Raw genomic sequence first — 26,935 nt, 5'->3', positions numbered from 1 at the left:
CCTCCTTTCTTACCCATCTTTGTATCATCAGCAAATGTGGCTACAATACACTGTCCCTTCATCCAAATAGATTGTAAATATTTGAGGCTACAGAATTGATCATGTGGCATCCCATTAGTTACAGCTTGCCAACTTAAAAAAGTGAATCCTTTATTCCCGCTCTGCTTCCTTTGGCTTGCCAATCCTCTATCCATGCTAGGTATTATTATTATTATTACTACTACTACTACTACAGGTAGTGTCCCAAATTTGGCACCCTCAGAACCGAGGCTATACTGATTTCGATTTTCTGGATTTCAGAACCAACTTCTTCGCACAAGTTGCTTCTGTAGCACATTGTACTGATCATAAAAATAACTAGGTTGTGGATAACGGGACAGGGAGTACTTTTAAGCCTTCATAATTATGGGCAAAAACATTGAAGATTTAAAGGTTTGATTGGACAAGTGTTTAAAAATCTATTGCCATGGGGCTCAGACAAAGGATTGAAATAACTGAAGCCATGACTGGCTATGACTCTCATAAGTAATTTCTGGCCTTCAGAATAGCAGCAATCGCTATCTATAAAGAGGCACTAATGCCTATGACTGCAGAGATCAAATCCCAAGGAAATGTACAATGACTACTCACATTTCGAAGGCCAGACCTTGGCTGATGGAGATCATAAGTCTGCAAGGACAAAAGGACCCTGAAACCTCTGTTTACCGGTGGTAAGAGGAGAAACCAGGGCTGTTTAAATTAAACCCCTTCCCGTCCGTAACGCTATTAATCTCACATTGGAGTTCTTCTTGTAGGGAAAAAAAGAAGAGCATCTGCTTGGATGACAATAACTAGGACAGAGAGAAATGGCTGATTTCTGACCCCGTCACCCGAAAGTGGCCAGGAATGCTGCAATCAAAATATTCCCACCAGTGGAACAGGCAGCTTTGTGTCTGGAGAATAGGGAGGGCCAGGGGAGGCAGATCTTAAAATGCTGCAACTGACTCAAACCCTGTGCACGCATAATTCTCATTGATTCCATCTTCTGGGATCAACCAGAGAATGGCCTGTTCATTCCCACGCTTACCATTCCACGAGTGGCGCCCAAGAGAACAATATCCGGTTTTTGGACAATTCTAGTTTTTTGAACAGTCGGATTTGAGACGCTATCCGTACCCTCAGCGCTATGAGCTCTTATCATGTGGAGTAACTTCTTATGTGGTCCCTTACTGAATGCCTTTTGGAAATCCAAACACAATATCTACTGGTTCTCTTTTACCCATCCTGCTTGTTACATCCTCGAAGAACTCTAATAAAATTTGGCAAATACAATTTCCCTTTCATAAAACCATGTTGACTCTGCTTGATTGTAATATGATTTTTTAAGTATCCTGCTACTACTTACTTAATAATAGATTCCAACATTTCCAAATAACAGATATTATGTTAAGCGGCCTATAGTTTTCTACTTTCTGTCTCCCTCCTTTCTTGAATATGGGAGTTTTCCAATGTTTACATGTTTAACCTGATAACTTAATCCTATACATGAACTTTTCAATGCAAGTCACACTGCAATTCAGCTTATGGACAGTGAATGTGTTTCTTGAACAAAATACCATTAAGATTACAATCAATGCATCCATCTCTGCAGCCGATTCTTAAGATCCTAGAGTGCAATAGTATTGTTTTTGGTAAAGTATCATAACCCTGTAAAACAGTGAAAATAAATTCAGTGCAACTTCAGATGCTGCTGAGATCTATATTGCTTACTTTGAGGAGGATCCCATCTTCACTCTGCGAACCTTTGAAACATTTTTTTTGTTTCCCGCTGCCGATGGTAAATACTCTGCAACATCAATATAAGAAAATGTAATTGTATTAAAAAGAATCAGCTTTATCAAAGAAATGAATTCTCTTTTTGGCTCTTAACTCCTCCCATTTTCTACTGACCGAAAAGTGATAGCCCGCAGCTGACCATATAGAGACACTGCACTCAAATTAAATTTTGACAATAACAGCAATACCTCAGTTTCCATCCTTATAAATCTGCCATAAAGTGGTGATTAGGGACGAGGGACTTGGGGGAGAAGAATCACCAAAGAAGGAAACAATGTTTTCTTACAGACCAAAATTGATATCAAATTAATCCTGGCACCCATAGACTTGGCAGGTCACCTGCTTAGCTTTGCCATCAAGGAGGCAGTGCACAGCACAAGAAAATAGCAATACTATAAATGGAAAAAAAAACTACAAGCTCATTAATTTCATACTTGTATTCTATATTAGTGTGGCCCATTGCATTTAAACACTTAGATCAGGTCCCTCCTCAATTATCTTTTCCCCAAAGAAGTTAAGATCCAAACTACTTTCTAAATTGAGATGCAAAGTAAATGTTTTCAAAATTGGTGGGGAGGGCGGAGAAGTAGATGAATTTGGAAATAGCGATGAGGTGGTGCCAATATCAGGTTTAAAAACCTAAGGATTTATTGCTTTAATATGTTTTAACTATGCAGTGCCAGAGGGTGGTTAAGAAACCAGCTGAATGCCAATATAAAGTAGATGCTTAGTGTAGGCTGTAGCTTCCCACCCATTTTTTGACTCAGGTAAGGAAATCTGACTGAGCTCTTGCGAACTTGTTAGCTAGTTCATAGATGGGGACTGCCAGCTGATCTCTGCCTTCCTGTCTGCAGATAGTACATGGCACAGTAAAACCTGAATGACAGATGACCAGGTGGATAACAATGTGTGCAACATGTAAGGACAAAAGATTTTAAACTTTCAATAGTACTCCATCCAAATTGGTTAATCGAGTTGCCATTCATGTTTACTTTAACAAGTAACGCTTCAGGTGATTACTCTCTTCTACTATTCATTAACACTAGGGAAAGAGCAAATGAATTTTACTCTACATCAAATCATACGATGTGACTGGGGTGGGGCAGGGAGTGAGGATAAAAAAGAATGTTTGATGCACGATGAATGTTTGATAAAGATAGGAAGTGCATCATTCTCAATATTAACATTCCTCACTGGCTGCAACCCACCTCCGAAAAGAAACAAACATACCTAATATTTCTGTCCTGGCAGCCAATAGCTGCATATTTCCGCGTGATATCAACATCCATGTCATACAGGGTCGTCTTTCCAACCACATGGTGTGTTCGTGTAAACTGAATTCCATCGACAGACTGGCAAAAGAAAATTTATATTGACTAAAAAGACAAGTACTAGGATCTCTCATTTCAGTGCTCTGTAAAGATTTGAATTATCGAGCAATACTTCAAACAATATCAACCACTACCTATAGGTAAGAATAACCATTACTCAGTAAAAACTTCTGGGACATGATCGCTTTAAGACATTCACAACCCAGCCATCAAGGGACTTTCTCCCCTTAACTTTCCTTTGGGCATGCCTTTAGTTTTCTGACAGGAGGAGAAAGACTGTAAGCAACCATGAGAGCATGGAGACAAGTATGTGTGGCTACAAGACCAATGCCAAAAATCAGTTTCATGTGGGGAAATTAAGTTATTATCCAAGATTGAGTCATCATTTTTTTGCTGAAACAAGAACTTCCTTAAACGTCTCTAATTTTCTACACTTCCCACTGACTAAGTATCCTGTTATTATCTGAATGAATATTTGTTAGAAAGGAGTGAGTTTTATTTCCTTTGAAATAATTTAAAGTGACTCAAAGGGTGGCACAACTTAGAGCAGCACCCCAATGCCTACAAGACACAAGATCTAGGCTTATATTATTCAAGTGGAGAGACACTACAGAAAGTTACAGTACAGAGCAATCTGTGTGTCCTTGCACGTGAAGCACAAAAGTTAGCATGCAGGTACAGCAAGTAATTAAGAAAGCAAATAGAATTTTAGCCTTTATTGCAAGGGAATGGACTATAAAAGTATGTAAGTCTTGCTACAATTGTCCAGGGCATTGGTAAGACTGCACCTAGGGTACTGAGTACAGTTTTGGTCTCCTTAATTAAAAAGAAATATCCTTGCATTGGAGGCACTTCAGAGAATGTTCGCTAGATTGATTCCTGGGATGAGGGGTCTGTTTTGAGGAAAGGTCGAGTAGGTTGGGCTGTACTCATTGGAGTTTAGAAGAATGAAAGGTGATCTTAAGTTTCAGTAAGATTCTGAGGGGGGCTTGACAGGGTAGCTGCTGAGAGGATGTTTCCCCCTTATGGGGGAAAATCTAGAACTGGGGGCACGTTTCCTGAATAAGACAAAGATGAGGAAGAGTTTCTTCTTTCAGAGGGTTAGGAATCTTTGGAATTCTTTACCCCAGAGAGCTGTGGAGACTGTGTCATTGAATACATTCAAAGTTGAGATAGACAGAATTTTGAACCATAAGGGAGCATATGGTTATGGGGAACAGGCAGGAAAATGGAGATGAGGCAAAGATCAAATCAGCCACGATCTTAGTGAATGATGGAGCAGGCTTGAAAGCCCATATAGTCTTCTCTTATTCCTATTTCTGTGTTGTGGCAAAAGTAGTAACTGTGACATGAGGATTTTTTTTAAAAAAAAGTGGTTAGGCAGTGCATTCCAGATCCTGAGTGCGTGGTGAAGGCAGATTTAGTCATGGCCTTCTAAAGCAAATTGGATAGCTATCTGAAGAGAAAAATATTGGAGGGCTATGGGGAAAAGGCAGAGGAGTGGGTCTAGGCAAGTTGCTCCTGCAGCGAGCCGATATGGTCACAATGTGCCAAATGGCTTCCTTCTGTGTATAAGCCATTCTATGATTCTATATTATGTTTTCAGAGCTGCATTGGCAGAGAGCTGGAAAAGTTCATTTGTGTGTGGAAGCCAAGATTGGTACAGTTTGAAAGCAACAAAAGGCAGAGTTATTCACAATAGTTAAGCAATGCATTTCTCAATGCAGATTTTCCCCAGTAATTCTTAGCACAATGAGATCCCTATCTCAGACCAGGATCTGAAAAAGTCAGAACAAAAAGAAAAATCGACCAAATCCATATTATTCATGTACTTCCACAAATGGTCACTTTGTGGTATTATTAGCCAAGCAATTATTCAGTAATTACAGTCACTACACTGGATGCGGGTGCTTTGGGATACCCTTGAGGTGGAGCAAGCTGCCACAAAAATGCACAAACTCGAAAAGAAATGGGGCAGGAAGTTTAAGTGAAGTAGTACAGAAAAAATAAACGCAAGGAGTCAAAGAGAAAGTTTACCTTGTGTGCTGTACGGAAATAGATACTTTTATCAGCACCACAGCTAACCATTTTGACATCATCATTGGCTACAGAAAAGGGAGAATGAAAAGGAATAATTCAGAATAAAGTTGTCAAAACTTTCCATCATTATGCATATACATAACTGGAAACAATACCCAAGTCATCAAAGATTAGGAGTACATGGTCACATACAAAACCCCCAAGTGCTTCTTTATATACAGATGACTCCCATATACTATATAAAAATCTATGGCAGCTGCCTTAACCCCCTTCAAATAATTGCCCAGAAGGTATTTTAAAACATCTCTATTCCAAAATATCCAAAGTAACCTACGGCATCAAAAACATAAGCTACATAAACATATGAAATAGGAGCAGGAGTAGGCCACTCTGCCCCTCCAGCTTGTTCCGCCATTCAATGAGATCATGGCCGGAATGAATGTAACCTCATCCCCAAATTCCTGCCTACCCCTGATAGCCTTTCACCCCCTTGTTGATCAAGAATCTATCTAGCTCTGCCTTAAAAATATTCAAAAACTCTGCTTCCAACGCCTCTTCAGGAAGACAGTCCCAAAGACACTCAACCCTTAGAAAAAAATTCTCATCAGTCTTAAATGGACAACACCTTATTTTTATACAGTGACCCCTAGTTCTAGACTCTCCCACAAGAGGAAACCATCCTCTCCACTTCCACCCTGTCAAGACCCCTCAGGATCTTAAAGGTTTCAATTAAGTCGCCTCTTACTCTAAATTCCAGTGGATACAAGCCTAATCTGTCCAGCCTTCCCTCATAAGACAACCCGCTGATTCCTGGTATTAGTCTAGCAAATCTTCTCTGAACTGCTTCTAATACATTTACATCTTCCTTTAAATAAGGAGGAGACCAGTACTGTACACAGTACTCCAGATGTGTTCTCACCAGTGCCCTGTACAACTGAAACCCTATTTTTGCAATCAATTCCCCTCACAATAAATGATAACATTCTATTAGCTTTCCTAATTACCTGCTGTACCTGCATCTAACCTTTTGTGATTCATGCACTAGGACACCCAAGATCCCTCTGAATCTCTCCTTATTTAGATAATAATTATTCTAAGATAAAAGCAAAAACTGTGAATGCTGGAAATCTGCTCTGAAGAAAAGTCATATGGACTCAAAACATTAACTTTGTTTCTCTCTCCACAGATGCTGACAGGCCTGCTGAGTTTTTCCAGCATTGTGTGTTTTGGTTCTTTTTTATTCTTCCTGCCAAAATGAACAATTTCACATTTGCCCACATTATACTCCATTTGCCAGATCTTTGCCCACTCACTTGACCTATGTCATTTTGTAGCCTCCTTACATCGGTTTATATTCCTCCCTATCTGTGTCATCAGCAAATTTAGCAACCATTCCTTCGGTCCCTTCATCCATATAAATTGTCAAAATGTTGAGGCCCCAGCACTGACTCCTGTGGCACACCACTCATCACTTCCTGCCAACCAGAAAATGACCCATTTACGCCAATTCTCTGCTTCCTGTTAGCTAGCTAATCTTCTATCCATGCCCCTATACCATGAGCTTTTACTTTCTGCAATAACCTTTGATGCGACACTTTATCAAATGCTTTCTGGAAATCTAAGTACAGTACATCCACCAGTTCGCCTTTGTCCAAAGCACATGACTCCTTCAAAGAGCTCCAATAAATTGGTTAAACTTGATTTCCCTTTTACAGAACCATGTTGACTCTGCCTGATTGTCTTGAATTTTTCGAAATGCCCTGCTATAACATCTTTAATAATAGCTTCTAACATTTTCCCTATGACAGATGTTAGGCTAACTGGCCTATAGTTTCTTGCTTTCTGTCTCCCTCCCTTTTTCCCGAATCTCGGGAATTTTGGAAAATTAAAAACTGTGCATCAATTATCCCATGAACCACTTCTTTCAAGGTCTTAGGCTGAAGTCCATCTGGACCTGGGGATTTGTCAGCCTGCAGCCCCAACAATCTGCTCAGTGTTCTTCCACTTTCTGTAACCATCCCAAACAATAAATTAAACCACGTGTGTTGCATTCTCCTTATTAAAGAAATAAATGGATCAGCTCAGTAGGACTGGTGGTGTAACACAAGCTAATGAACATGCGCTCAGGAAATTCTTCCTTCACTAGCAGTCTTTTGAAGGTACAATGTAATTTTTCAAACTGGGTGATCTGGAAACCAGAGGACAACTGTAAATGATTCACGATGTCAGACTTCCGCATCAGATTTCTGCAAGTATTGACATACAAGCACATAATTTCTGTTGATGTATGCTATTAAAAGGTTTCTGCAAAACAGTACTGCTGTCCCTTCTTTTGCCTGCACAGTCTTTCACAATTCAGAACAAGGTACCCCTTGTGGCAAAGTTTGCAAAACATTGAGTTGTAATTGTGGAATCCCATTAGAATGCCAATTCAGCAACAGCTTTAACAGAAACAAACACTATTATGCAACACCCAAAAGTATGGTCTCAACTTTTCAAATCTGTGGAGAAATAAGAAAGAAACAGCCATGGCTCATAGTTCAAATCTCCTTCTAGAAAGAGAATATCACAGATAAGAAAAGCATCAGGCTCAGCAATGAGGCTCCCATTATCTCTAACACTGTCAGCATTCCTATATCAAGTGGTACTTTGAATATTTTTTGGAAATGCAATCTCATTATTATTCAACCAATTCCAGTTGGATAACACACAACTTAATGACTTCAATTTGTTTGCAACTGAAAGCCAAGAACTAATTTGACTTCAAAGATATGTTTGGTCAACATGCCATTTATTAAAAAAAAAAACCACAGTGCAAAGCTGTACAAGGAATTTAAATTCAATATATTTTAGGAGTCAGATAGTTTTTGGGGTAGCTATTTTGGGTCCAAAAATGTACCTGCAAATTTCACAGCAGTAATAGATGAGGAATGGTCATCCAACGTCTGCACCAGGTTGTACTGTTTGTCCACATTCAGTACATGAATCAAACGGTCTCTACTTGCTGTTGCCAACAGATTCATTCCTAAACAATGATTGTATATTAAAAATGAACACAGTTCCATGACCATTAAATAAAGTACTTTGTCATTATTGGGTAAATTGTCAAAGAAAAGGGATAACTTGTGTGAACTAATTTGAATTATTCAGTAAACTGCATGCAATATAGGCAAATAACCATGTTAAAACTTTGGTAAAATTTCATAATTATGAAATCAGAATCACCCAATTCTTTCAGCTCAGTTTGCCATGCTGGTTGGGAGATGGCAATATGCAGCTGCAGTTAAACAGAAATCTCAGCTCCAGCCAGGATTGTTAAATTGCCCAAAGTTAAACGTACCTTTAACACAATATTTAATCACCTAACAGTATTTAGAGGTGAGACTATTTCAACATGTTACAGCATTGAAGCAATTAGGCATGGCCAAAGATTTCCCACTGGTAAGGAAAATCAGAGAAGAGATGCCTTGGGGGTCACCCTTCAATACCAAGCAACAGATGGATTAGGCCACTATCTGTCCATCACAGCTAGGGAAAAAAAAAAGTATAGGCCCTCAAGTTTTTTTTTAAAGTCATAATCATCTTATCTTGCATCATAGATGTAACAATTCTGATTCTAGCACAAAAGGAGGCCATTCAGCCTGTTGTGTGCTCTGGTTCTTTGCAAGAGCAACTCATCCAGTCCCACTCCCCAACCCTTTCCATATAGCTCTGCAATTTTTTCTCCTCAGATAATTATCCAAATCTCTTTTGAAGGCCACAATATAATGTGCCTCCAACACACTGTCAGATAATGTATTCCAGATCATTATCACACATTACGTAAAAACGTTTTTCACATTGATTTACGGTGAATGACAAAAGAACCAAAGGCAATGTCCTCCTGTTCTCGATCCTTCCGCCAATGGGAAGGGTTTCTCCCCATCTACTCTGTCCAGACCCCTTGCAATTTGAACACCTCTATCAAATCTCTTCTCAAACTTCTCTTCACTAAAGAGAAAAGCCCAGCTTCTCCAATCGATCCATCTAACTGAAACTCCTCATCCCTGGCACCAATCTCAATTTTTTCTGTATTCTCTAATGCCTTCATATTCTTCCCAAAGTGTGGTACTCAGAATAGGATGCAATACTCCAGTTGTGGCTGAACCACATTCTGTTATGGTAAAAGGGAATTCAAGTTCTACCATTGTACACAATCTACCATTTCAATTATAAAAACTTACTTAACTGTAGCTCTTATTTATTAAATCTGCCTTTGATACTGTCACACTGATAACAGAAAATGAATTTCTTCTAAAAAAGCTTATTCTTTTATTTTTGCATCAAGATGCATCACAGTATTGTTCTGCAATTCTCCTGCTAGGTCTGGAGTCTTTTGCTAATCATATTGGGATGAAAGTGCTGACAATTCAGTTTCAGCACCATCCCTGTAATGGCTACAGTGTTAAAATAGCAGCCAGAATGACAAAGTTTATTTTGGATGGCATCACAGCTGAAGTTAGGTTGATTCACAATGAAGTTATTGGTGCATCTACAGTCTGAACACTAGTGTAAACGTAACACTGTGGGGGAAGAATCACAAAACCGCAGCTAGATTCAGATCTTAAAACAAACACATAAACATTATTCATAAGCATTTTCAAAATCAGCAGGTCAATAAACAAAGAAACTCAAACAAGTACTAGTAGTCAAGAAGACAGGGGTACACACAATTACTCACCTGTTTCAGGTTTAGAATACTCCAGGCATAGAATCTCAGAATCATGAGCCTCAACTTTCATCAGTTCATCTAGGAACTGCAGGTCAAAAATTCTGAAAACAAAAGCACAATAGGTAAAATCTAATTAGGCATAGTTAACTATGTATGAAGTTATAAAACATAAGGTTCACCATAAAAATAGTTGGTTACTAACTCCCTACCCAAAGGCATCATAGGAGGTCCTTCAACACAGATTGTAGCCACTCAAGAGCAACAAGGGGTGGGCAATAATTGTCAGCCTTGCTAGCAAAGCCACAGTTAGAGAATGGACAATATAAAAAAGTGGGGATCCAAAAACAAAAGCACAAGAGGAAGGCTCTATGAGTTTGTGAATATTAAAAATTCCAAGCCTATTATAATTGCGACACCTCTCCAGTATAGAGTATAGGGCATTCATGTCAAATAAAATATATTTCAAAAGTCCTCCTCCTATAATCAATATAGATAATTTAATATATTAATCTTTAACTGTTACTTAACATTCTTCCCTTAACTGTTAAATTTGTCATTACTGTTCCAATGGTGATTTACTACAAAAAGGTTCCTGCCACCTGTTGATCCAGTTCGATCACTATAAAAATATAGCGCTTTCAGTTTATACTGTGGTATAACGGCACCACTTTTCTAAAACTAACTCAGCATTAATGCTTCTCCTAAAGTACACGGCAACCCAAAAGTACCTGCGCAGACCACACACAAGTTGGCTTCTTTATGTTATCACATATGTGCAAGTGCGGAAAAAAATTACAAAGGGCTGCACACTTAAAGTATCAGTGACGTACTACAAATAAAACTTAAATGGTACATTGCTCAGCACTATAAACATCATGAATCCTTTCCATGGTCATCTAGTGCTAAAATCATTAAACTTTCACGTTTAAATGTGTACGGTGCCATTACACAAACATTGACAAGATCAAAAAGCAACCTTCAAAAGGAACCTCATCTGTACCTTAGGGTGCCCATCCTGTCTCCAGAAGCCAGGTGCTGCCCATCAGGGCTGATGGTTATGACCCGAATTCCTGACTTTATCTCTAAAGTTCCTCCATTTTCAGTTCGGTCAGCATTGCTGGTTATATCTTGGAGATACTGAATATTGTCATCAACGTACACAACTTTAATCAAGTCCTAGAAGAACAAACAAGAGTCATGTACTCTGGCTGAGAATGCACTGTTAACAAATACCACTCTGCAACAGGCCACATGATTATTAAAGCAAAAAATGACAAAAAGCTAAAATTCAACATTGCTTTATTCCCAGAGGAGGTATACTCTCCCCTAATCTGGACATCATCCCATGTCTTAATGTTTAGAGCAAAAAGCTCTGTTTGAAAACACCATGATTTGCAATCCTAACCTAGAGTGTGCAGTTAATTTCATGTTCTGTCCAGCCCACAGTACAGCAATTATTCTTTAACTTAATCCCGATTCTCAACCTAATACCATATTTTTGGTGCTAATAAGCAGTATAGCAAATATTACACAGCGCAAGGGTTCCAAGTTTTGGCATTATCCTTGCTAATCTTCTGGATTCTTTCCAGTAGAATCCAGGTGTCTCTTTCTCTCTCAGCTGATTGGGAGTAGTGTCCCTGTGTGGGATCCATTACGCAATATCACAGGTAATGGAATGAACAATAGCACGAATTGTGAAAATAAATATCTTAACCGTGAAAAAGCACTTACACATTGAACGTGGTTGAGCGCATCAGGATTAGGGTAGGGAAAAAAGAAAGGGGGACAGTTCTTACTGTACTATAAATATTCCTGTGGAATGAAGTGAATTGAAATCCGGAGGCACCATCAGCATTCCACAATCTTATAGTATTGTCCGATGAACAAGTTAGAAAAGATGCAGGCGGCAAGCAAGCTTGGTTACTATTTTCCAACTCTGGATAAACCTGGAAAATTAATAAAACACAGACTAATGCAGTTTTTACACCAGCTCATCTAACAATATAGCAATTCATATTGTTTATAAAATTAAACAGCAATTCTGGGAGGTTGACTTGATGTGGGTCAATAACCTATAAAGTCATACCATTGCATAATAATTTAGGTGGGCAAATAAACAACATCCACAACGCTGTGCATATACTTAGCAAACATGGTCTTTATTCCTTAAGCAAAGATTAAATTTCCATGTACAAAATTATATTGTTAACGTTTCAAACTGGCTAGGATGGTGATGGACAGAGGACCATATTGTGGGATACTGCCATTTTCAGAAATTTGCACTCCAAACCGTTAGGGAGTCCTATCCCCAACTTTATACAAGACTGCATTCTGGGATGTACTTTGTCCATTGATAGAAGCAGAGACCTCAACTAAAAGCCAGGTAGAAAATAGATTAGTAGCTGTCACTGCTTCAGAAAGACAATTATTGATTGCACCTCAATGTAAATGAATTTGAAGACCTTCCTGTAAGTTTCTTGGATTTCAGTTAGAATGATTTCAAAAAGGAAGGGCACATGAGGAAAATAAATTTGCAGGGCTATGGGGATAGAACAAGGTAATGGTTCTGACTAGACTGTTCTACAGAGAGCCACATGGACTCAAAGGTCCAAATGGCCTCCTCCTATCCCATAATGACTCTATGACTAAGTACATACTCTTCAGATAAAAACAAAAAACTGCGGATGCTGGAAATCCAAAACAAAAACAGAATTACCTGGAAAAACTCAGCAGGTCTGGCAGCAGCGGCGGAGAAGAAAAGAGTTGACATTTCAAGTCCTCATGACCCTTCAACAGAACTGAGTGAATCGAAGGAGAGGGGTGAAATATAAGTTGGTTTAAGATTTGGGGGGGGGGGGGGGGGGGCAGGGCAGTTGGGTGGGGGGAGTGGTGTGGTTGTAGGGACAAGCAAGCAGTGATAGGAGCAGATAATCAAAAGATGTCACAGACAAAAGAATAAAAGAACACAGAGGCGTTGAAGGTGGTGATATAATCTAAACGAATGTGCTAATTAAGAATGGATGGTAGGGCACTCAAGGTACAGCTCTAGTGGGGGTGGGGTGGAAAGACTAGCAGGGCGTAAAAGATTTAAAAATAATGGAAATAGGTGGGAAAAGAAAAATCTATATAAATTATTGGAAAAAAAACAAAAGGAAGGGGGAAGAAACAGAAAGGGGATGGGGCCCCTTTCTGTTTCTTCCCCCTTCCTTTTGTTTTTTCCAATAATTTATATAGATTTTTCTTTTCCCACCTATTTCCAATATTTTTAAATCTCTTACGCCCTGCTAATCTTTCCACCCCAACCCCACTAGAGCTGTACCTTGAATGCCCTACCATCCATTCTTAATTAGCACATTCGTTTAGATAATATCACCACCTTCAACGCCTCTGTGTTCTTTTATTCTTTTGTCTATCTGCTCCTATCACTGCTTGCTTGTCCCTACAACCACACCACCCCTCTGCACTTCTCTCCCCCGACCCAACACCGCCCCCCCTCCCCCACCTTAAACCAGCTTATTTTTCACCCCTCTCCTTAGATTCACTCAGTTCTGTTGAAGGATCATGAGGACTCGAAACGTCAACTCTTTTCTTCTCCGCCGATGCTGCCAGACCTGCTGAGTTTTTCCACATACTCTTCAGGTTGGTTGCACATAGCCAATCTCCCAGTTTTAAGCCACATGTTCTACAAGAAGGCGCCCATATTTAACTCAAGGTTGAGTTCAGAGCACTTTGCCCTAGAATAAAATAATTTTCAATAATTTCAGCATCCAAAGTAATTTTCCCACTTTGTTGCATAGGATGTCCCTTTTCAGCACACAAAATTGTCCAGAGAAAATCAATCAATTTTGACGTGGGGCTCCACACATGATGGTCATGGTTTCTTCAGGCCACAAAAATCTTAAATATAGTGCACTTGAGGATGTATTTCTATACACATACTTTATAAATTGGTAAATCTGGACACAGAATTGCACTGTTGAGACAGTGGCACACACAGACTCTCAAGTTGAGCTGATTTGCCAACTCTATAGAAAATCCAAAGTGCCAACAATATTTTCAATTGGGCATTCGAAATTTAGGGGAATAAACAACTCATTTGATATTGGATTTTCATTTTAAATGAAGGGTCAACATACCTCTATGCTCCACACACTGGAATTATGATACAACGCAGAGTAAACCTTCCCAAACTTCTTAATGTCTTTTGTGTCCCACACGTAGAGACTATGATCACTATATACACATGACAACCACCGATTGGAAGGGTCAAACGCCACAGCAATAGTGTCAGGATACATGGCATCGGTCTTCTTGTTGACTAAATGGCTGAGGAGATATGATCATATTTAGAAATCATCACTTCTGCTTCTTGTGGTCAAATTCTAAGACCTTGATAGTAAAAAGTAGTGACAGCAGAAGTTTATTTCTTCTTTTTACCTTGGTTCAATTCCAGCTGCCACATCCACTCCCAGATAGTGAGGTTTGGGCAGATTAGTGATGAAATGGAGATTCACAGGGTTAAATAACTTCAGTGTTCCATTGGAACAGCCACAAAAAATGAAGTCCTCAGCTGCAGAAATGCAGTTTGCTGCAGAAGTCTGAAAGCAAAAAAAAAAGATAAAGATGCTAAATATACAAAAAAGTATTAAATGCTTTTTAAAGTTTGTTCTACACTAAAAAAATAATCAGAGATTAGTGTGTTTAAAACCAACAGAAAAAAAAAGTACCTTCAAATCCAACCACTTATCAAGCAGCCTTTTCCCATTGAACTGGCAGAGAAGACCAGAGCTGGTGATGCAGAAGGTGTTTCCTGCCATCTTCCCTCTACCACATGCCACTCCATAAAAGAAGTTGTTGTGCAGCTCACCCAGCAAAGCAGACCGCCCTATTAAGGGAACAGTAACATTTGCCTAGATTGGAAAACACACAGGCACTAGTTTTAGTGATGAGTGGAGGTAAAAAATTACACAAGGAAATTATCACAATTACAGGGCTCAAAAGACAAGGCGACAATTATAAATCTTGTCATTCCAAAACCTGTCATCTCAGCAAACAAGAAATTCATGTGTCCATCAACTTTCCAGCTGATAAACCCTCCACCAGTTTCTAACAAGTGATGTTGGGATGAGGAAAAAGTAGATTATTGGTATGACTACAAAGCATGACCAACTTCTTCATACTCTTCTGCTCAATTAATCAATCAAGCAGAAAACCAATGGATTCATCTACAGCACACAAGGAACAAATCAATTGGTCCTCGTATATGTAATTTAATGAGCAAAACAGATTAAAAAGGAAACTGATCAAGCCATCCATCACAAGGGAATCTTAATCCTTCCATAATTGTTGTGAGCACCTCACAGGTAAAGAATGACTTCATCTAAAAAGGAAGCCACTCATTTTCTTGTATCAATACAGTTGGTTCTAGACTAAAGTAATTTCCATTACCGCAAAACTGCATTTTAATATGTTTGAAATCGTTCTCAGACAGGAAGAAATGTACCTACCTTGCAAGCTTTGGATTCATTCAAATACCAGAACTTGACATGTCTGTTGCCAGCTGTGACAAAGAAACTGCTGTCTTCAGAGAAAGAAACGGCTGTAACTTTACTGGAAACTTTATTAGATGCTACAATGGAGTTTTTCTGTCAAAACAAGTACATTTCTGTAAGTTGTACTCGAAAGTCATTTTCCATATCCAACCTACAATTTTCATCATTTCTAACATAACAATCACAAGAGAATAAGACCTACTATAGCCAGAGATCAAGAAATAAAACCTGACTCATAAGGCTCTGGCACTTAATTGGTGGATAGTAGCATAATGATCCAGGACTAGGCTGAGAATGGGTGGATTGCGACTCCCCTCATTCTTAGTAGAGGGAAGTTATGCGAGCAAGGCAAATCACAAAAGGGAAGGAAAGCATGAATGAGAAATGAAAAGTACTCTGGCAGTTACTGACTTGCAACATTAATACTGGTTATTATTAAAAACACTGTTCTTCATAAATTCTACACAACTATGTTTGGAATTCACCTGGAAGTTGAGACCTGTGGATCTTCACACTGGACACAGGGGCCTTTTTCCTGTAGTTTAAACCTTAGCATGTGAACTTCTGACATGCTTTTCATGCCCAGGTTTGATTACATTTTGACAAAACACAAAAGCCAAAAATGCTACACTGCTTATGTTAACTTATGCCCCATGTTCTTACCTTCCAATCCCAAACATTCACAAGCTTGTCGTGCTGGTAGCCCACAGATACAATATACTTCATGTTGGGAGAAAAAGATACGCACGATACCCCGTATTTATGGCACTGTAATTCAGCCACTTGCACCTTGTCAGACACATCCCACACCCGCACAGCAGGCATGTGTCCACTCTATTTTAAGAAAAAACATAGATTTTATAAAACACAACAGGGGTCAACTAAACACATTTATTTTAGAACTCTAATCACTAGATTTAGAAGTTCTCCAACCCAAAACTGTATAATTTCATTTCAGCATTGGGCTATCAAGATCTTTTTCCATTTATGATCTGTTATGTGACTATTCATTATTCTTTCATCCCTTATTACCTCCAGCTCATCCAATAAATTTTAATGCTAACTGATAAAAATGAGAGCATTGCATTGCATAAAAATACACTGCATTGAGTGTCAAGCCTGTTCATGTATAGAACCAACTCATCTCTTTGCCAAAAATGTTGCTTGTTGGCTTCATGGTTCCACTTACAAAAAGTGGTCATATTTTTTTATTTGCTTTCACATTCAGTATAGCATTTGTACCTTTTCTTTACCAAATAGTAACAGGTAACAAATCTTTTATAATTCCATTTTCCATCCAAATAGACATGAGGCTAGCCAGAAAAGATAAAAGAACATTGAAGATTTACACATAGAAGGGTGTAGGAGGAAATATTTAAGACATAAGAAATAAGGACAGCAGGTGGTAATATGGCCTCTCACACCTGCTCCACTATTCAATCTGACCATGGTTGATCTTCTATCGCAACTTTACTTTCGCTGCCAATTCCCCATATTCCTCGATTCTCTTAGTGCCGTAAACCCTAGCGAGCTATGGATGTTCATAGCTTTTCAATGATTTGCAATACTGAAGAAATTTCTAGAATTAGCAGATTTGATAATTTTTATTCATCAAAAATGTGCTAATTGATCTCAATGCACCTAATACAGAGCTCACTTTAAACACATTGGGAGGCCTTGTGCACAGTCAGTAGTATCCCTGGCTCCAGGCCAGAAGCTCCAGATTCAAATCCTGCCCCGAGACTTGATGGCCACAGAAGTGGGGGTGCTCATAACGTGGCCCTGGGCTCAAGGGGCTACATTACATGGCTAATCCCCGCTCCTACTTATGTTCTTAAATTTCATATTGTAAATTATGCATGTGGTCATTTTAAAAACAGACTCACCTCCCCAGTAACCAAGTATTTTCCATCTGGAGAGAATGCCAAGGCACTGACTGCTTTTCTAAAAGAAGAAGATTAAGACAATAATTGACTTGAAGCATCATTAGCACGTAATGTCTCAAACAGAACTTCATTAATTCCAAGAAGTTTTGAGTAAGCAATCACCCATTTCTTGTTTACTTGATCAGAATATTTTGCCAGCTTCTGAATGCAGGATATTTTGCATGGTCAGTGGTAGCTCGACATGTTCAAAGGTTCGCCTCAGTTTGTATTAAAATGCCAACATTATATTCCCGATTGCACGATTCCCTGGCAAAACCCACTATCAGCAATTTGAGTACCAGTCCTTTCATCACAACCTGCCATATGCCACTTCCTTCCAGCTTAGGGCAGCAACTGACCAGGATCATGCAAATGAGCCCTGGGTTTTAAAATCACGTGACATCATGTTGCTGAGGTTAGGGAAATTTACTTTGGCCTACACCTAGCTGATTCTCCAAGTTAAAAATCAAGGATGAAGAACCCATTGGTAATTTAGACAAACTTATTTCTTATTACTCAAAGCTGCCAGAGTACTAACATTTAACCTCCATGTGGTCAAAAAAGGCAACCTACACAATTACAAAAATAGTTAATAGCTGTAATAAATTAAGTTACATTGTTAAAACAGGTCTAGTTGTTGCTAAAAGCAAAATACTGCGGATGCTGGAAATCTGAAACAAAAACAGAAAAGGCTGGAAAAACTCAGCAGGCCTAACAACATCTGTGGAGAGAAAAAAAAGTTAACTTTTCAAGTTGGACTCAAAACGTTAACCCTAGTTTGTTGCTATATATCTTATAATACAGTATGATCTAACTGAAAGTGGGGTTATACTTAAATGAAAATACTTTTTAAAAAACAAGTTGATAATGAATCAGGGACCAACTAAGCTACCATGGGTGGTGGTACCACCTTTAACTTGTTTATACTGTTCTCATTTACAAAGACTTGAGCCAAATTTCATAATTTCAATGGTTTTAAAATTGGATCCCAAGGTTGAGAATACTTTTTGATACATACCCAAACATTGCAGAATATTTTAAAATAGAACTTTCAATTCTACAACAAAACCCATCCTTAAACATCAACAGTCGAAAAGCCATCATCACCCGCTTTGGTGGGGGGTGGGGTTGAGGGAGCAGGCAGGAGAAGGACAGATATTATGGAGCTTACAAGGGCAGGAAACGTGGCATGACTGAATTAAGCGGGATGCAAAATTTGAATTTCCTGATGGCAGGTTGACATGCAGAGATAAAAAGTCAGCAATGTGCTTGCAGCATGTCAGGCCTCATGTTGGCTTGTGGTGGGTTCATACTTGGAATACAGTTGCACGCCCATGAATACTAATTATATTTTAAAACATTTTATGCTGAAGTCCTACCTTCAAGATAAAGTAAGCAGCGCATTAGAATCTCGGTGGTAGCTGGTTCATGTTTGTTTAAAGGTGGCTTTGTGTGGTTGTGTCGGAGGTCAGTGGCTTTCCTTGCTGAATGCTACAGCACAAGGAAGGGGGAGCAGAAGAATGCCAGCTCATAAGGAGGCTTGGGACCAGCAAAGGTGAGTCAATGCAGATGTGGCAGGCAGGTATGGAGTGGGGTCAGGGGCATGGAGGAGTGAAGTAGAAAGGGCCTAGGGTCCTGGGCATCATGGGGACAGGTCAGTCAAAGAAAGAAAATTAGGGGCCTAAAAAGGGCACTGGCAGTATGATCCAAATGTGGGCCTATCAGAGTCCTTACAGGGCTGAGTTCACCTGCAACATTTTCAATTATCCTCACCAGGTGATCTTGGACAATATCCTTTACAATGTACTGAAGCGGAGCACTGAAGCAGAGCCTACAAGTTCAGCCATGACCCACAGAGTGGCGAGTACAACACTGGACATGAACATGAACATTCAATAAAGAGTGAACAAAAAAAAAAAAGCACTTTCTTCCACAAAAGGAAGTGTCTCTAACTACCCTATAATCGTCAATGCATGCCAACCATGAGATGTGCTAGTACATTTAGCTCCCTAAGCTAGTCTCAACAATTAGCAATGATGCACCTGTGAATAAAATGAAACCAATGTGAATTATTTACAAATGAAATTTAAATTTGAAAAAACGCCCGTGCTACCTTTGTGCTTTCAGTAAGTCTCAAGTTAATGGTAATGAAGTTGGGCAGTTTTGGCCACGAGCTCCCTGTTTAATCAGCAGGGATTGTTTTACAGCACCCCCGCAGATACACCATTGTCAGCAAACAAGTTTCACCACTGAAAAGCATCCCCCACCACAGAATCACAAGCGTTTCCCATGTACGCCACCAGCATCTTAAATTTTAATCGTAGTCACATGGGAAATGGGAAAAAGCGAGGGGAAATGGTGCACACTTCTGGTTATGCCAACAGGAATGGCACGCCATTGATAAAATTCTGCCCTTAATGCATAAAATGATACAGCATTGAATCACACAAGTTCAAAATACTTATTTGTGCTGAGTTAACTCACCCCAGTTAGAGAATCATAATTAACAGTAGCATTCTTAGGTTTGGGTTGTTTTTAAGAGTTCTGGTACCTGATTACAATTTGTGACCAATGCAAAATACATACTGGTATGTGGACATCTGGCATGAGGGCATGACCAGCCCTCTTACACTTGATTAGTCTTACAATGCTCACTACAATGAATGCTTTGGCCAAATTATGTGAGCACCCTTGGGACAATGCCCTATCTGGAGATTCAGCAACTTCAGATGGAGACACAATCTGAATACAGAAGGATATTTTGTATTTTTACAGATAGGGCACAGAGTAAAATAACAGAACTCCTACTCCTCCTTGGCAGCCAATGGTAAAAAATTGTACAGGTATAGTGGAAAACACTATATACAACAGCACAAACCACATTCTAAACTGCTTTCCTGTTTGACAGTATTTCCTTTGTGTATGAGAACATTGGAATTCTCAAATAATATTGGTGAGATATTTAGGTTAACGTGGGCTAACAATATTTTTTAACAAAAAAGGTGTAATTGGCCACACAAGCTTCAGACACTACAGCACACGATGGTATAGAAACTGCATGATGTGTAGTTAGAGGTAAGCTTGTAATGAAAAAACGTAGTTTCCTATTCTAATGACAAGAGGTTTAAGTTTTATTGGGGGAAATTTCCATTACAGTATTAAATAGCAGATTCTTCCCTTAAAATTTCAGTTTTTTTTTTACTATGTTGCAGTTAAAGGGGAAACAAATTGAGAGTCACAGAATTGCACTGCATTTGAGAATGCACTGCCAAAGAAAACAATGCATGAGGTGGGAAATAAAACAAGCCCACAAGCCTTTAAGAGTTAGACAGAAATATCTTAAAAATAAAAAATAAAAAACACCATTTGGTCCATCCATGTTCATCCTGTCCATTGGACAGTGTAAGGTCACGCACCATCTTTCCCAACTGCTAGTAATGCTAACTCAGGGAGGCAACAGGGAAACAAACCTGCTGAAAACTTGGATAATTTTTCTAAGGCAATTAAGCATGAGGAGACCATGATTACTCAGGATATATCAAGACATACTTAAATACTTCCTGTTGGAAAATATAACCACAATCAGGGAGATCCCAAAAATCACAGATGTGCTATCCTACTTTCTACCTTTCAATTGTTCCTACATCCTTTCAAACAAGGACCCGAGCAACACATTGTGCTCCAATTTGATGCTGTCTTTAGGTTAAGACTATTGGATTGCTTCACAATAGATGCTGCACTTGGTTCTCCCTTACCTGGAAGCATTGAGGATGTGAGTCTGCTTACTTTTTTTGGGGTTATACAACACCACCACACACCTTTTAAAAACAGAAAAAAAAAATGAGAATAAGTTCTTGTGTTACAGAAAAAGAATCAAATTAGTATTGCAACTACTGCACCATCATAAACAGCTACAAACGTTTGTCATGCACAATGCTAGTCATTTACACAAGGCTAACTTGAACATGTCTAAATATTCCGAGTTTCATTCAAACTACAGTAATGCATTTCTGCTTTGGAAATTATTGCAGTGTTACATGGGAACACAAGCAGTAAAGTCATTCCTTGTTTCAAAATCTTTTCTTTCTCATTTACCCAATGCATTGGCTCTATATTTCATATAAAAGAAAATCTATATTGCTGAGAATTGACTTTTCATCTGATAAAAATCACTAGTTATCAGCTCAGCTAAGAAGACTGTCCCCCTCACTCAATTATTACATGGAATAAAATAAATATAAATCTTACTATATTGACCTCTAGGTTCATAATCAGGAGCAGCCCCCATGGCATTGCTCACAAGTCAGAGAAAAGACAAGGTTATTGGGTGTCAGTATGTTCTTGGCAAAAGCTTGGATAAAGGGGTCAGGCTGTCTTGATTTCTTATTACTGACAATCCAAGACCAAATACAGGTTAACGATATTGCAACTATTAAGCAAATATTGTCATGTCTTTTTACCCATTGAAAAAGTACAACACCTAATATGTATGCATAGATGAGAAAAAAATACATATAGGTGACTTAATATATTGCATATGCTTTTTTTCCTTATTTGTTTTTGGGATGCAAGCAACACTGGCAAAGGCCAGCTTTAATTGCCCATCTCTAATTGCCTGAGGCAGTGGTGGCAAGCCACCTTCTTGAACTACTGCAGTACTTATGGTGTAGATACACCCACCATGCTGCTAGGGAGAAGTTCCATTTGATCCAGCGACAGTAAAGGAACTGCTGCCAACGTGCGCCAGTGGTGGAGGGAGTGAACGTTTAAAGTGGTAGGTAAAGTGGAGGTCAAGTTCAAATCAACCACGCTGCTTTGTCTTCCAGTGTTGTGTTTGAGTAATGTTGCAAGCTGCACTCATTTCAGCAATGTGGAGACTATTACATCAGGCTCCTGATTTGCACTTTGTAGATGGTGCACAGGTTTGGAGAGTCAGGCATTGAGTTAGATGCTGCAGAAATTCTAGCCTTAGACCTGCTCTTGTAGCCACTGTATTAACGTAGCTGGTCAAGTTAAGTTTCTGGCCAATGGTAACCCTCAGGATGTTGATGGCAGGGGACTCAGTGATAGTAAAGCCATTGAATGTCAAGGGGAGATGGTTAGATTCTCCCTTGGAGGTCATTGCCTAGTACTTAAGTAACAAATAAAATTCATGCTACATATCAGCCCAAGTCTGTATGTTGCCCACAGATTGTTGCATACAGACATGCACTGCTCCGGTATCTGAGGAGTTGTGAATGGGTTTGAACACTTGTGAAATCGTCAAACGTCCATACTCTGACCTTATGTTGAAGGGAAACTCACTGATGGAGCAACTGAAGATGGCTGGACCCAGGATTGTATCCTGAGGAACTGATGTCCTGGAATTCTAAACAAACAACTCTGAACAATCATATTTTCTTATAAGTGTGGACTTAAAAAGGAAAAACTGTACTTGCATGAAAGTGTATCACCCAACTGATCATGAGCAACAAAAAGAGATAACAGGTGTTACATACATCTCTGGAGTGTCAATATGTCTTTAGGTTTGACAGCAAGAAGAGAGAGTCAGTCACAAACCAAGTCTCTAAAGTTTAAGCAAGGCAAGTTTTAGGATCTGCTTTTAATAGGTAGATCTACAAATAGTGAAAAGTATTCAGGAAGTTTTTAAGTACAATACAGAACCAATATATACCCCCTAAAGGCAAAAGCTCCACTTGCACAGTTGAGCAATCATGATCAACAAGCTAAGAGACAGTATCGAAGCTGAAAGAAAAGGCTTACTCAAGTCTAAGAAAAAGCAGAAATCCAGCAGACAAAGCATGGAAATGAGCAAAGGGATACAAAGAAAGTAAGATGAGGTACAAAATGAGTTTTTTTTTAAATTTGCATGGGACATCTAGTACAAGTTTTTATAACTGTAGTGAGCGATAAAGGCGAATGTGGGCCCTCAACCCTTGACTTCTTATTGTATCATTGGTTACAAAATAAACTACAGTTGTGGAATCTGAATTTTTATGACGAGGTTATTAGTATAGTACAGAGGAAGCATCTTTGGACATTTTCTCCAAACTACCAGAAGGCATTTGGTAAGGTTCCACATAAGAGATTATGGAAAAACAAAAGCACACAGACTGGATATAACTTGCAACCCATGTCACAAGCCTGAGGGCAGAGACATGCATGGAATATACAGAGTGGAAGTTTACACATTCAGAAGGGGGGTGGGGTGCATGGAGTGGAGGAAAGCAAACAGCACACAGCCAAAAAAAAATGTACAATAATTATACAGGATTAATTTGCAAAAACTGTATAAGTCACTACTATTTAAATGGATGTTGCATAGTTACACATCAAGCAGAGACCTTTCACAGATTTACTGAATTTTGGGAATTGAGTAACTCTTGGTCACACCCAATGTCTGGATCCAGTAATATACATATCGAAATCACATTGAACTTCCTCATAACTAGGAAATCATCAAAAGAGACACACCTGTGTTTACCCAGTTGTTATGGCATTAAGCTCCAGCTAGACAGACCTCAGCTATATTAGAATGCTTTCAGATGAAAATCACAATGCTGTATATTATATAAACCAATGATCAAAATTCATTTCTGAACAGTTACAATTCTTTTACACTTTCAAAATGAGCTTAGTTGAAAAACAATGATAGGTAAGAGATGGGAAGGCAAGTCGCTTTGACAAATAGGTCGCAAGACAGGTCAGGATTGACCTATTCAAGCTTTGAACAAATGAGAGTCACCCTTTAGAAGTGACAGTATTTGCAAACTAACAAAAGCAAAAATACTGTAGATACTGGAAATCCAAAATAAAAAAAAAACAGAAAATGCTGAAAATACTTAGCAGGTCAGGCAGCCTCAGTGGAGAGAGAAACAGAGTTTACATTGCTGGTTGATGACCTGAAATGTTAACTTTGTTTCTCTATCCACAGCTGAGCATTTCCAGCAATTTCTTTTTTTATATAAATCAATTATATTGGCAGTTTACTGACATTTGGAAAACAAAACTTGCACTTGAAATTAAGGCAAACTTTATAAAAGCTGCAAGCTAACATTCTTACAGAAATCTTCAATTTAGTTACTAGTACTTTGCTGCAACATTGGACCACCCATTCACTGGTTTCAAGTTGACAAAATGCTGCCAACAATTAAGATGAATTATTCTGTTCAAGTGTTTCAGCACAGGGATATTTAAAGCCAATGCCAAAACCTTACACTAGCCAGATGAAACAAAAACAAGTCATGTAAACCTTTATTTTCCAGCCCATTAATACTACAATTCTCCCCTTGGCATTAGATTACAATTTTCTACATTAATCCCTTTCTATTCATTTTTTCCTCTCTCTAGCCTTGTCAAAATCACTTTATTAGAACATATTTATTTAGATGGAATTAGCACAACAGAACTATTTCAGCAACAAATTCAGACTACAAAGTGTAATCCTGTTTAAGCCAATTTTCCAAAGCATGTACTAATGCAAGGAATTTCAGATTCACATTGATGCACTAAAAAAAGGTCAGGGAGAGGCTACAGTCTGCAGGACATTAAAAAAGTATAAAATATGAACATCGAGTCAACAGCCCTGACCAAGGAGTCTTCACAATCCTTCAGTTCTCAAATGAACACCAGTTAAATGCCAACGGAGCTTCATTATCCCTGAATGATGGGCAATATGGGAGTAGACTGTATAGTCAAGGTTTGTTGGTTTTCTCTGCAGATACTGGTCAGTGACAATATCTGTGGTATAACTGCTCTCCATCCCCATCCCAAATTCATCCTTGGTATAGTATCAATCTGACATTTTACCTACCTGTGTACATTTTTTGCTTGAACATTCACCAAAATGTTATAGCACTGATACAGATAATTATGTATTTTCATAGAAGGGAATGGCAACAGCAAATATATGAACTTTGCGAGCGCAAGGTTCATATTTGAAACAAAATGTTCAGGTGCCACTTGTAAAAGATAAATTCCCTGGACAGTGGGTTCAGGGTATGATTTATGTGGAATCTGGATTCCAGTGGGTTGATTTTTTTTTAAGGTTCAATTCTAAATTCAGCATTATTTACATTCATTCTCAAGCTAATATACTGTGCTTGTTCTCACTCATTTTATAGTCTGAAGATGCACAGGGGAAAAAATAGTCCAACAGAATGCTTTGGTAAAAATCTAGATGTATATTGCCAAATATGCTCTCCAAAAACAGAGACCAAACTAGATTAATCGCGTAAATCCCTTTGAAAACTGTTATGCACAATATTAATATTCTACACTACTTACTGTTTGCATAGTCACAACATTTTTCAATCTACACCGCCAAGGAAACTTCCGAATTAATATAAGTCCTAAAAACGATACAGTGTCTAATTATAGAAAGCTAAAATCAACCTGGCTCAAAAAGAAACTTGAGGCTGTTCTACTGTTTCATACCTGTCAGGCATGATTAGGTCAGGTAAAGCAAATATAACAATGCAGCAATTTACCTGTTTTACAATTTGATAAATGATATCCAAAAGTTTAGAATTGTACTTTTATATTAAGATACAGATACATTAAGATACATTAAGATTAAGAAAAAGATGCAGACAGATTTTATTTTTCTAACATGTATTCCCACACTTCAATAGTCTCTGGGGACCCATCGCTACTATATGTCCCCATCTCTTAGATAATTCAACCAGATATGAATTGCTTAACATTGAGTGCCCTTACTGCAAAGCAGTGACTCCAAGGGTGCTGTTACAGTCACTTCCCAAAAGATGCAAAAAGTAGTTTTTGATGCTCACTGTTAGGCAATTGCAGTCTCCCAGTGTTTTCTACCAATGATCATTCTTTACATGCAAATTTAGCCCGCAGTTAGTGACTGGACAATCAACTGTGGACTACAGCCAAATCCAGTCTAACCTCCCTGGATAACTATAAGGAACAGGAGCTCCTTTTAAACTTTCCTCAGTCAGATCAGTGAGAGTTGAAGGCACTTGGTTCTATTACTCCTAATATTAACTGGATCAGCAAGTACCATGAAACCTAGTAGCTTCCTTGGTCTGTGTACCTCAGTAGGCTTAATAGCTTCCTGTCTGTTCTGTAGAGGTTATCTCCAAGCCTATGGGCAATTTGCTGGATGTCAGATATAGTAGAGTACTGCAGCAAGGAAAATGGAAAAGAATTGCTGCATTGACACAGTCTTTTTTGATGCATTATCAGTGACATAGGGTCTGTGGCGATTACATCAGCAAGAATCACAGCTTGCATGTCATCAGGGAGTAGGTGGAGGATGGTGACTAATGTCTGAGGGCAGCCAAGTTTGAGGAGGAAATTCCATAGACTGTCATGGTTGAGAGTCAAAAAGGCTTTTGAGAGGTTGTAGAGTGGTTGGTGCTGTTCCTTGCATTTTTCTTGAATTTGCTATGAAATGAAGATCATGTCTGTGGTGCCTCTCAATGGGCAAAAACCACATTACAATTCTGAAGAAATTCCTTGGCCACTGAGGGGGTGGGGAGAGGTGGTCAAGCAGATTCCATGATCCTCCCTGTGGCAGGCAGCAGGGAGACTCAT

At 38.9% G+C, this 26,935-nt stretch overlaps 1 protein-coding gene across 4 annotated transcripts in view; it reads right to left on the bottom strand.

Annotated features, from left to right (window-relative positions):
* Positions 1 to 26,935, bottom strand: part of LOC121272697 (mitogen-activated protein kinase-binding protein 1-like) — a 140,833-nt gene that overhangs the window by 69,115 nt on the left and 44,783 nt on the right. For all 4 annotated transcript variants that reach the window (XM_041179435.1, XM_041179433.1, XM_041179434.1 and 1 more), the window contains exons 3-16: positions 21,130 to 21,192; positions 17,336 to 17,393; positions 16,113 to 16,283; positions 15,405 to 15,542; positions 14,625 to 14,807; positions 14,335 to 14,495; positions 14,034 to 14,223; positions 11,694 to 11,843; positions 10,898 to 11,073; positions 9,907 to 9,998; positions 8,086 to 8,211; positions 5,184 to 5,251; positions 3,046 to 3,167; positions 1,750 to 1,825 (exon numbers count right to left, since the gene is read on the bottom strand). In XM_041179435.1, the coding sequence (XP_041035369.1) occupies positions 1,750 to 1,825; positions 3,046 to 3,167; positions 5,184 to 5,251; positions 8,086 to 8,211; positions 9,907 to 9,998; positions 10,898 to 11,073; positions 11,694 to 11,843; positions 14,034 to 14,223; positions 14,335 to 14,495; positions 14,625 to 14,807; positions 15,405 to 15,542; positions 16,113 to 16,283; positions 17,336 to 17,393; positions 21,130 to 21,192 (1,774 nt within the window). The remainder of the gene's footprint in view (positions 1 to 1,749; positions 1,826 to 3,045; positions 3,168 to 5,183; positions 5,252 to 8,085; positions 8,212 to 9,906; positions 9,999 to 10,897; positions 11,074 to 11,693; positions 11,844 to 14,033; positions 14,224 to 14,334; positions 14,496 to 14,624; positions 14,808 to 15,404; positions 15,543 to 16,112; positions 16,284 to 17,335; positions 17,394 to 21,129; positions 21,193 to 26,935) is intronic.

Source organism: Carcharodon carcharias, chromosome 34 (genome assembly GCF_017639515.1).
Source record: "Carcharodon carcharias isolate sCarCar2 chromosome 34, sCarCar2.pri, whole genome shotgun sequence".
NCBI lineage: Eukaryota > Metazoa > Chordata > Chondrichthyes > Lamniformes > Lamnidae > Carcharodon > Carcharodon carcharias.
Note: the sequence above shows the minus strand (reverse complement) of the source record. Positions and strands in the feature narration are given on the sequence as shown.